A 12,898-nucleotide genomic window follows, 5' to 3' on the forward strand; every position below is an offset into this window, starting at 1 on the left:
TGTAGTTTTTTTAATGATGGAAAAAATGCTCTAAATCTAAATGATCGTCTTGACTATGGTAAGCGATCGTTTAGATCAATATCCACACGATCGTGTAGTTCTTTTTAAACGATGGGAAAAAGACTTCAAATCTAAACGATCATGCTGACCATGCTAAACGATCCTGTTAACTAGGTAAACGATCGTTTAGATTATATTCACACGATTGTTTATATAATTTTAAACGATGGGAAAAGGGCTTCAAATTTAAACGATCATGTTGACTAGGTAAGCAATTGTTTAGATCATATCAAAGTGATATTTAAACGATCTTTATATTGATATGGAAGAGGAGCTGGAAGAAAGAAAGAAAAGATGAAGAAAGAAAGAAAAAGAAGATGAATAAAAATAGAAGAAAGAAAATCGGGAAAAGAAGCCGAAGAAATCTAGAAGAAAAGATGAATAAATCGCAAAGAAGAAGAAGAAAGAGAAGTGACGAATCGTTCGCAATATCAAAGGTAAATATGAAATTTATGAAAATATTTTATCAATTTCATGGGCCTTTCATTTTTATTACACGAGCCGTAAATATTTTGGTGTTTTGTTACATTTTTTTTACAATTTTCCTAATAAATTCGTAACTAAAAAAAGTAAACTTTAACAATATAATTACCATGAAAATAAATTAAAGTATATAAAATAAACCAAATTCACTTGCACCAAATTCCAACGAAAAAATCTCATATGCATCAAAGTAATCCTTTTGTAATTTAGTTACGGTCTGTTTAATAACGTTCCTATTTTTTATTTCATGATTATTGTTTCTTGCTTCTCGTTTCTTATTTCTTTTTTTTTTAGAACAAAAAACGAGACTGTATTTGATAACTATTTATGTCTCTTGTTTCTTAAAAAAAAAACAAAAATAGAAATTTGTTTGGTAATCATTTTTTGTTTATGGTTTCTTGCACTATATTTTCTAATATTTTCGCTTATTATTTTAGTTTTTATATAATTTAATTATAAAAAATAAAAAATAAAAAATATATATATAAATTCATTGAAATATAAAAAATAATTATAAGACATTAACATTATCAACTATACATAAATTCCTTTACAAAATTAGTAACTATGATATAATAAATTTTACTAATCATATGTTGTTAAAATTTGATTTGAAATGTTATTTCTCGTTTAATTTAGGAAAATTTTCATAAATGTAACAAAACACCAAATTATTTACGACTCGTGTAACAAAACCTATAAAGTTAGCCATTTTTTTTTAAATATTTCAGGTTTGCCCTTCAATCTTTCTTCTCTTCCTTGCGATTTCTTTCTTCATCTTCCTCCTGCGATAGTTCATCGTCTTTCATCTTTTCCTTCTTTTTTTTTTCTGCTGCAATTTCTTTCCATTGTCTTTCTTTTTTTCTGATTTTTTTTACGTCATTTAATTTTTCCATCGTATTTCTTCTTTTCCTATTATTTTCCGTTGTGATTTCTTTCCATCGTCTTTCTTCTTTTCCTCTTTTTTTTACGTCATTTAAATTTAGGTAACCAAATCTAAACGACCATATACAAAAGACAGCAAAATCTAAAAGATCGTATATAAAGAATTTTGAAAAAAATCATTTAGATTGAAGTAGCCAAATGTAAACGATCGTGTAAAAAAAGTAAACGATTGTGTAAAAAAAATAAAAGATCGTGTATAAAGAATCTTGAAAAAAATCATTTAGATTGGAGTAGCCGAATGTAAACGATCGTGTAAAAAAAGTAAATGATCGTGTAAAAAAAAGTAAAAAAGATCGTTTATAAAGAATCTTGAAAAAAATCATTTAGATTGGACTAGCCAAATATAAACGATCATGTAAAAAAAGTAAACGATCGTGTAGAAAAAATAAAAGATCGTATATAACGAATCTTGAAAAAAAATCATTTAGATTAGAGTAGCCAAATATAAACGATCATGTAAAAAAAGTAAATGATTGTGTAAAAAAAAATAAAATATCGTGTATAAAGAATCTTTAAAAAATCATTTAGATTGGAGTAACCAAATTAACAATCGTGTAAAAAAAGTAAACGATCGTGTAGAAAAAATAAAAGATTGTGTATAAAAAATCTTGAAAAAAAGTCATTTAGATTGGAGTAGCCAAATGTAAATGATCGTGTAAAAAAAAATAAACGATCGTGTAAAAAAATAAATTATCGTTTAGAGAAATCTAAACGATCGTGTACCAAAAGAATTAAAAAAATCGTGTACCATTTAGATTTGGGTTCGATTGTGTAACCAAATTAAACGAAAACAAAATTAAACGATAAATTGTAGTCATAAGTAAATGATCGTGTACCAAACAATAACCATAACTAAACGATCGCGTACCAAACAATAACCAAATCTAAACGATCGAAAATATTTTACGCGCGCGTTCTTGACGACGTAGTAGCTAGACGGGCATTTTTAGTATTTTACACGGTGGGCCTTTGGGTTTTTTCCATTTTCGAAATTATTATATACAATGTAAATACTTTGCCGCTTTGTTATATTTAAAAAAAAAACTCCTTTAATTTATTTGTCTTAAATGATGTTGATTCAAATTCAATTTAATTGTATTAATCATCATGGGTTAACCTTAGCGTTAAAAATGGGACATACTCTCAATAACTAACTAAGAAGTCACGGGTTTATTCCATGGTAGACACCTACTTAGGAATTAATTTCTTGACGTCGTAGGATCAGGCGTCCCATGACAGATTAATCTAAGGTGCACATAAGCCGGCACGAGTTCAAAATTCAAAATCAAATTAAACATATAAATGTGAAAAAAAAAAAACAAAACAAATTAAGTAATACAAAACATATAAATATGAAAATACTTATAAAAAATTTAATAAAAGAAGGAAAAAAAAATACAAAAGCATAATCTTTGCAATTGAACCCAAGACTCGAGGACAAATATATTCTTGCAAATATATGGTTTTCAAGAATGCTTCACTAGAAATGAGCCAACTAAACATTTTAATAGAAAATGGAATTGTTGTTGCACTTTGGTTTTCAATGCAAAAAATCGTCCAAGTCCGAAAAATAGTGGTGAAAGAAACGAAGCAACAACTGAACGGATTGTTAAAAGAAACAGAAACTGGATTAGTAAAAGGCTGAGTCGCGGAACATGCTCTCTTTAAGACCTTTTGCGGCTCTGCTCTGAATCGTGCAAACAGAATTATGCCTCGTCGTCCCCAGGATAAAACAGCCCTTTTTCGTCAATTAGTTTTGCACAGAAACTAATTGGAATCCAAACATTCAAAAAAGAACATAGCTCGGGAAACTTTGTAAGAAATGAGAAGAATGTTTTTGTTGTGTATTTGAGAATGAGAGTGAGGGATTTATTTATAGTGGTGGAGGATTAGTAACGGTCAAAAGAATTTAATTGTGAAACGTTACAAATTTATTATAATAAAACTTTTAACGATCAAAAAATTTAATTTTGTAACGTTTAACGGTCAAAAATTAATTTGTAACGTTTAACGGTCAAAAATTTAATTTTGTAACGTTTAATGGTCAATAAATTTTTCATCCAATAGGAATGAAATAAAATAAGAAAAAACTCGGAGAAACTCCTTTCCATGGTTTCTCAATTGTTGCCCAATTTTGAGAAACATTCCTTAAAATTTGGGATGAGAAACGGTGAACAGAAACGATTATCAAATATGTTTGTTTTTAAAAAAATGGAAAGTAGAAACAGAAAATAGAAAAAAAAATTGAGTAATATCAAACAGACCCTTAGCTATCAAACAGAGTGACATAATAAACAAAAGGATGTAAATTTAAATTAAACATTTTTGCTATGTGATTAAGGTGTGCCTAAAAAATTAAAGAGTACGTTGCCTAGGATGTATACATATCTATTTCTTCCAACAAAAACCAAAAATATCTTTCATTTTCCACCCAATCTATATTCTACCATTTGATTAACATCCATACCAAACATTGATTGATTCATAGCTTATACTCCCTAACTTCATTCAATGCCAATGGCCTATAAGTAGTAGGTAATCCTCTAGGCCAAAATGAACCAAATCTCATTTTATCTACTTCAAAACCCAATGGCCAAAATTTCCAACCATTCATCATTTCACTCACCATTTCAACCAACGATCATCCTCCTAGCCCTCGTAATTCTGATCTCCCATACAATCAGAAGATCGCACTCAGCGAACTTGTTGAACATTTTGGATTTTGGTGCCATACGTGGTTATGATTCGAGCCAAGCCATCCATCGTGCATGGGCAGTGGCCTGCAAGTCCGAAGAATCTACCATTGTCTACATTCCAAAGGGAAGGTTTCTTGTTCAACCAATTGAATTCCATGGTGGAGGATGTCATAATGAAGATATTAGTTTCCATATTGATGGAGCTCTCATCGGGCCTCCTGACTACCGGATCCTTGGTAATGTCGAAAGTTGGCTAAGCTTTGTGGAGGTTAATGGCGTTTCTTTGACTGGTGGAGTTCTTTATGCCAATGGTGAAGCCTTATGGTCTTGTAAATTCTCCACTACCCACTGCCCCGTTGGAGCCCGGGTAACTACTTCTACAACTATCTTTCTTATTCCTTTTGAAACTTTCAATTTTAGGACCTATTCCTTTTTTCAATGGACTTTTTCGAGAAAAAGAAAACAACTATTTACCCTTAGTAAAAAAATTACTAAAAGAAATAAATATTTTGTTAACTTTACTATTATTTACTATTTATTTTTTTTAATCTAAAATAATTTTGGAAGTTTTACATAGTTTTTTTTTTTAAATATAACACAAACAACTAAAAATGAAATAGGCAATAGCTTATCATAATTTATCACAAATTAAGGGTAGGATTTACAATTTATATCTTAAAAGAATACACATTTTTTAATAGAAAAAAAAAGGTCATTTAGTCACACATTTATATTGGGTTAGTTTTTATAAATATAACAAAACGCCAAAATATTTATCACCTATGTAACAAAATCGAAAAATTCATGAAACCGGCCTTTTTTTTAAAATGTTCCAGGTTTACCCTTGTCGTTTTTGAATTTCCACAGCGACGATTTCTTCCTTCTTCATTTCCATCTCTTCCTACTCTTCTTCTTCTACACAATTTTTCTTTTATATTTTTTGAAATCATGATCATTGTTCTACAATTATTATTATTCTTTATTTTATATCTTTCTTTTTTTCACTTCTTTAAATTCCCACTTGGTAAACGGTCTTCATCATCTCTCATATATTTGCTCTTCCAGATCTAAACGATCGTGTCCAAAGCTAAACAATTTTTATTCAAGATCGTGTACCAAAGATAAAAGATATTGGTTCAAGATCGTGTACCAAAAGTAAACGATTTTGGCTCAAGATCGTGTACCACCAAATCTAAACGATCTTGGTACACAATCTTGAACCAAGATCATTTAGATAATTTGGTACACGATCGTGTTTCATTTCCTACACAATCGCGTATCATGATCGTTTAGAAGAAAAATTACACGCGCGCGTGTGGTCAACTAAAAGCGTGTTGACTATGACATTTTTAGTATTTTCTTATTGTGAGTGTGAATTTTTTCTGTTTTCAAAAGTATTCTATACTGTGTAAATATTTTATCAATTTATTATATTTATTGAAAAAACTACTTTATATCGAATAAAGTGAGAATTTTGGGACATTACCCAAATACTAATAGTTATTGCTATAAATACTATGTAAATATAATTCACTTTCCGGTACAATTTTTTGAAACAGACAAATATATTCTATATATATTTTTCATAAATCTTATGAGTAGTTTTTAAGGGATATTAGTATATAAAAATAAGAAAAATTATTGTAAATGACAAAATTGACAAAAGATAAGCAAAATTTTAGATTTTATCAATTATAGACAATAACACTAACAGACTGTTATCGGCATCTATCAGTGCATTGATAAACGATAGTAAGTTTTTATTTTGATAAAATATATAATTTTACTATATTTTGTAAATATTTTAATTTATTTTGTTCAATTTTAAAATGTTGTTAATTATTATACAGGGGTTAATGCATTTGAATATATTATTAATTTCGCCATTTTTAAATTTAGTGTAAAATGTACTTTTCCAAAATTATTATGAAAATATTATAATTTCATCGATTGATCCACCTTTTTACGGGACCTCATCTCTTGATCTTAATGTTATTAAGAAATATAAACACATTCCTCTATCTCTTAGAGAGACAAACTTTGAACAATGTAGGATTAAATGTGTACTTTACAAGCACATGAAACCTAGAAATTATTATTTTTAAATATAATTATCAAAACATGTTTATCATTAGAAAAAAAAAAATCTTCTTTTTATAATGCAGACTCTAAGTTTTAGGGACTCAAATAATATAAGGATAAGGGGATTGATGTCTAGAAATAGCCAACTATTCCATATAGTGATCAATGGATGTAAGAATGTACTAGTGGAAGAAGTCAACGTGATGGCAGCAAGTAATAGTCCGAACACTGATGGCATTCACGTGGAAACATCCACGCATGTGACCATCATTGACTCTACCATTCAAACGGGAGATGATTGTATCTCCATCGGTCCTGGGTCCTATAATATTTGGATTCAACGCATTCGATGTGGACCTGGTCATGGCATTAGGTACTTTTATATCATCAATCTTTCTACTTTCACGGCTATGAATTTTTAGATCATATAAAACAACATACTCTTAATTTATATAATTTATTTTATATTTTATTTTTAGTTATTAAAATTTTAATATTTTTTAGTTCAACCATGTCGAGAATTAGGAGATCAAGTCATCCATCACTTTTAACAACAATGGGATGCTTATTATTATTACTATTATTTTGGATTGTTTAATTCTTTTCTTTTCTTTTTTTTTATTATATAATATATAGTAATTTAAGAGGTAATAGTCAAGTTTATAGCAATATTTTTAAAAATTGTAAATATAACAAAGACTATAAACGATAGACTAATATTTGCAATATGAATTTGTCTGCGATAGGTTTATATCATGATAGATTCTAACATATTTTGATATATTTAAAATTTTTCGAAAATGTTTCTACATAAATTAAATATACTTTGAATCTAATTGTTATATTTGCAACTATCTCTAAATCGTTTTTATTATACTATTATTCATAATTATTTTATGTATCGTTTCTTTGTTATATAGAAAATCTAGTAACAAAATATTGAAATATTTCCAAACACAAGAAAAAGACAATATTGCATTAGATGTTTTTTTTAATCATTTTACTATATTAATAAATATATCAATTAGTTGGCTAATTTATTAATCTATGAGATTTTTATTTTTTTTAGGCACTTATGACCAATTTTAAATCTCAATGGTTTAGTGGTCATTATTATTTTACCTTATAAAATGCAAACTCAAATGGTTGGATTTAAGTTCGATCTCATAGAATTTTAAAGTAAATCGCTAGTTTAACCATGCACGATATATTTCTATTTTTTATTAAATAAATCAATATCAAAAGTCAATTTACTAATTTCTTTTTTTCTTTTTTCTTTTTTTCTTTCTCCTTTCACACACACACATACATAATTCCTTTCATATATTTCTAGTGAATTCAGAAAATAAAGGGACTTTTAGGGTTTCTTTAAAATAACCGAAGAAAAAAATGTTAAAAAAAATGTACTTCCATTTAAACATGTTATTTTAAAAACTCCTTAATATAAATATACACGCGTTTAGCAACTCGTTTCAAAAATATTTTTAGGGAACAACTTATTTGATTTATCGTTATATACTAAAAATGTTCTAGTTTCAAATTCATGGAGGTTTTGATAGAAGTTGGCTAACAATTATTGAGGATATATGGTGATCGAAGGTGGTTGACAACGGTTACTGTAAAACGGTAACCCAAAATTGACAACATTGGTTGTCACAAGTCAATTGATGGTAGTCACTGAAGAATAGTTGTTGGTAGTTGGGGGGTAATGGTCACCAAAAAACAATTGATGAAAGTTGTCCAACAACGATCATTGAAAAATGATGCACAGAAGTTGACAAACAATGGTCACGGAAAGTTAACTAACACTAGTCGTCGAACAACAGTTGACAAAATTTGGTCAACAACAGTCACCAAAACAAGATCGTAGGTAATTGCCCAACAACTGCTATCAAAAAAATGATCGATGAAAGTTGGTTGACAACAGTCACAAAAAATAGTCAACGAAAATTTACTGGCAATGCTCATCAAAAAATAGTTGACAAAAGTTGGGCAACAACGCACCAAACAGCAGTTGGAAAAAGTTGACAAAAACCGTTCACTAGAAAACGGTGAACAAAAGTTGACTAGCAACTGTCATATAAATAGTCAACGAGTTGCCCGATAATGGTCCCGAACAATAGCCGACAACAGTCACTGAAAAATGGTCATCGGTGGTTGACCAACAACTATTATAAAAACACAGTCAATGAAAGTTGACCAACAACAGTCAATGAAAATGGTTGACCAAAGTTGACCAGCAACTATTCTAAAAATACACTCAATGAAATTGACTAACAATAGTCAATGAAAATGTTCAACCAAAGTTGACCAGCAACTATTATAAAAATACAGTCAATGAAATTGACCAACAATAGTCAATGAAAATGGTTGACCAAAGTTGACCAACAACGATAACCTAAATTTGGTCAACAACAATCATCCAACAACAGTAAAAAAAAGTTGGCTAACAACGATCACTAAATTACGATCAATAAAAGTGGGGTCGAAAATGATCACCGAATACCAATGGTCAATAGTTGTCTAGCTCGAAAAACAATCTAAGAAATTTAATTGGCAGCGGTTAACACAAACAATTGACGAAAATTGAGCGAAAAATAGTTGATGAATGTTGGTTGCCAACGATTACCGAAATATAGTTGTTGGAGGTTTGCCGGTAACGGTTGCGGGAAAATGGTACACGAAAATAACCATCAAGGGTCGACAAAAAAATGGTTGCAAAAAAAAACTATGACTGTAGGTTTGCCGACTACGGTCAATAGTGTTCGTTGGTGTGCCAACGAAAATTGCTAGAAAACGATCATAAAAAAATGTAGTCAAAGTTTGTTGGCAACAATTGTCGAAAAGTGGTCATTGAAAAATGATGACAGGTGGCGTTGAGTTGAAGTTTGGTCACTAAAAGTTGACAGGTGGCGAACATCGAAAAACGTTAGTTGAAGATTGGTCTATGATGGTTTTTGGAGGTTAGTTGACAATGGTTGCCAAAAAAACAATAGATGAAAGTTGATCGTCAAAGATTGATGAAAGCAAAGAAATGGTTATTGGAGGTTCACTGACGATGATCAATGTTAGTAGGTACTTGTGTCTATGATGGTAGCTAGAAAATAATCACTCAAAGTTCAGTTAACGACGATTGTCGAAAAGTGGTCATTGGAGGTTGGCCAACGGGGGTTGAAGGAAAAATGATAAACAAAAACTAGTTGTCGACGATTGGGTGAAAAATGATGGTCAGAGATTCATAGGTGGTGATCATCGAATGTTGACCGATGACAATTGGTAGAGACGATTGTTGAAGGTTGACTAGCAAAGATAGCCGAAGTTGTGGTGACTAGAGTTTTTCGTACAAATTAGAGAGATTAACCATTAAACACTAAGATTCATTTTTTTTTAAAATTAGTTTTAAATTTTTATTATAAACCACATTATTTTATAAATTCATTTTTTTAATTACCAAACACGTGCGTTTTTTTCAAAATAGCTAATCTTTTACTTTAATTAATTCAAATACATCCTTTGAATTATTATTTCCATTACGGGTTAGGTCTAAATTTTTTTCATAAAAATGTAATTCAAATATATCTCAAAATAACCAATGTCTGACCTCATGGACAAAAAAAATTTAAATTTTTCTTAATTGTAAAACCGTAATTGTTGAACTATTTAATTAGTCCATAAAAATCATTTTTGTTTCGATTTTTAACTTTCTTTTTTTGGTTGATAATCTTGACACAAATTTTGGTTTCATTCTCAAAAAACCCTATAACCTAACCACCATACATTAGGCATCAAACATTTGTCCTCATCAGCATCTACACATCCTATACATAAAACAAAAGAGATGGGTTTCCTTATGTAAATACTTCATTGTAAAAAGATTTATGATAAATATTTTAATGTGTCCTACTTATTATCTATTTTCTATCCGTATTTTAAAAAATCAAGATAAATTTTATAAATTAAAATATAAATAGTTTTTAAATTTTTTTTTTCTATTTTAATCTTGTATTTAAAAAAATGCAGGTTATTGTAAGAAATTAGAGGAAATATATTTAAATTGAGAAACTAAAAACCAAATAATTACTAAAAAGGGTTTAAAATATTTTTATGAAAATTTTGAAATAAAACAAAATATTTGACTTTTAAAACTAAAATAAAATAAGTTAAAAGGTTTTAGCAACGATTCAAATACAATTTAAACAAAAGTTTTAAGCAATTACCGATTCCTGAATCTTTGAATTATTTTATTTAAAGCTAGATTCCTAAATCTTTGAATTATTTTAATTAAAACTATGAGCTTACTAAATTCTATCCATTAGAATTTTAGACATACATAAGCGTATTAATTTGTACCATTCACATATGATTTCATTTGGATAAAGATCATGTAAGACATATAATTGATTAATTAAACCTCTAAGAATCAATTAAAGCACTTGGCTAAGATTTCCTTTGATGTATAATTGTGTATATATTCTGCTAATCCAACCATTAAAGAAGTCCATATATGTGTAAAAGTTGATACATCGAGCGATTTTCAAATGAATAAGTCCAATTTGATTCTTTAGTAATAATTTGAGGAGTTTAAGTGAAACCATCATCATATCTATAATTTTAAAGATTAAAATCCTCTAAAAGAAATCTATTTGAAAATTTATAGACAAATGATATTTTCCCCCTGATGTGTTCAGCATAGGAAGCTTAGCACACAACATGAACGAGCCTGGGGTAGGAAACGTCACCGTTTCAAAGGCAATATTTTAGGGATAGTTGCAAATTTAGCAATTATATTCAAAATAATTAAGTATATAGCAACATTTTAAAAAAATTGCAAATATAGCAAAATCTGTCAAAATCTATCGACGATAGGGCTCTATCACTGATAGTCTATGTAGCAAATGTTGGTCTATCACTGATAAATCATAAGAGTCTATCAACGATAGAAGTGTATCACTGATAGATTTTGCTATATTTACAATTTTTTTAAAATATTGCTACATAGTTCATAATTATTCAAGAAATTGCTACCTATTATAATTACCCAATATTTTACGGTACTCAAAATGGGCTGAGAATAAAGTCATGGGCCAGACCCAGCACTGGATTTGTGTACGGAGTCCAATTTCTTGGAGCCACCATGCATAATGTCCAAAACCCAATTCTCATTGACCAACACTACTGCCCCAACAACATAAACTGCCCCGGTCAGGTATAAACCAAATATCTACCCTTTTTTTTAATACAACAATCCTAAAAATTAGGTTCTTCAATTGCTATTAAACTAAATTTATATCATTTTTTTATTTTGCAAAAGTGAAATAATAATTCTGAGGTTGAACCAAATAATCCATTCAACTCATCTTATTTTTCTAATAGTTTGAAGATACTATGCATTTATATAGTATCTAACAATTTTTCGATAGTTATTCTACTTTATTTGCAAATTTTAAGCTTTGAAGGCAGAATAATATAATTTGGATGAGCTTATTCTTGTTTGAGCAATATTCTCACACATTCAATGTTTTTCTTTCTTTCGTCTTTGATAAGGAAAGAAGACTAATTTGTTGTCTTTATTTTCTTACAATATTTAAATATAATTTGATAACAGGAATCAGGAATCAAGATAAGCAATATAATATATAAGGACATTGTAGGAACTTCAGCAACACCAATTGCCATAAAATTTGATTGTAGTTCAAAGAATCCTTGCAATGGAATAAGACTTGAAGATGTTCGCTTGACTTACCAAAATGAAGAAGCTAAGTCCTCTTGTGAATATGCAAAGGGAAAAACATTAGGTTTAGTTCAACCAGAAGGTTGTTTTTGAATGAATCTCTTTGTTGTTTTGATAGAACACTTATTAGAAGTGTTCTAGAAGTTCAAAAAAGAAGGATGCACGAGATTTAGGAGTATATATCTTTTTTTTCCCTGTTTCTTGTTTCGCGTTTTCTTTTTAAGAAAAAACCTGTAAGGATTTGATATATAGTGTATTATGTTTCTTGGTTTAAGTTTTTCTCACTTTCGAGAAGGAATATCGAAATGTAAACAGAATCTAGGAATTAACAAAATTATAATATGTGGCTTCTTTTTGCTAGTAAGACTTTAATAACCACTTTATTCTTATTGAATATAACATGGTTTTAATTTTATAAACTACGAGTTTTATGACATAAATTCTAACAAATACCATTATGTAGTGTGTAGTATTGAATCTAATTAAAATTGTTGTTCTTCTTTATCTCATGGACGTAATTATCGTAAATTGTTAGTGAACCATGTAAATTTGTGTGTTGTTTTTCAAATATTTTTATGTTTTCTATATTCTTTATTTATCAAATTAGAAACAAAAGAAAATTTCCGATTATGTTATCACATGTTTAGAAATAAAACAGTCAATTAGATATACATATTGTTGGACGTAATTACAACTTTGTAATAAAATTCATATAATTTTCTGTTTAATTTTAAAACATTCCAGAAGTAGATTGAAACATCAAAATGGATAAGTTTCAATTAAAAATTAAACATACAAAAGTTAAATATATGTAGTTTCAAGTTTGAATTTTGTAGAGTAACTATTTAATCGAGTTATATTCGATCTCTGCTTCTCTATGATAATGTGCTATATTTTTCGT

General features: G+C 28.8%; 1 protein-coding gene across 1 annotated transcript; it reads left to right on the forward strand.

Moving 5' to 3' along the window:
- Positions 1 to 4,023: 4,023 nt before the first annotated feature.
- On the forward strand, positions 4,024 to 12,361 carry LOC103487206 (polygalacturonase). The gene is made up of 5 exons (XM_008445434.3): positions 4,024 to 4,551; positions 6,350 to 6,639; positions 10,955 to 11,016; positions 11,306 to 11,472; positions 11,872 to 12,361. The coding sequence occupies exons 1-5, from the start codon at positions 4,042 to 4,044 to the stop codon at positions 12,088 to 12,090; spliced, it is 1,248 nt and encodes a 415-aa protein (XP_008443656.3). The 5' UTR covers positions 4,024 to 4,041; the 3' UTR covers positions 12,091 to 12,361.
- Positions 12,362 to 12,898: the final 537 nt, after the last annotated feature.

The sequence above is a fragment of the Cucumis melo genome, chromosome 2, assembly GCF_025177605.1.
Source record: "Cucumis melo cultivar AY chromosome 2, USDA_Cmelo_AY_1.0, whole genome shotgun sequence".
In the NCBI taxonomy this organism is placed as follows: Eukaryota; Viridiplantae; Streptophyta; class Magnoliopsida; order Cucurbitales; family Cucurbitaceae; genus Cucumis; species Cucumis melo.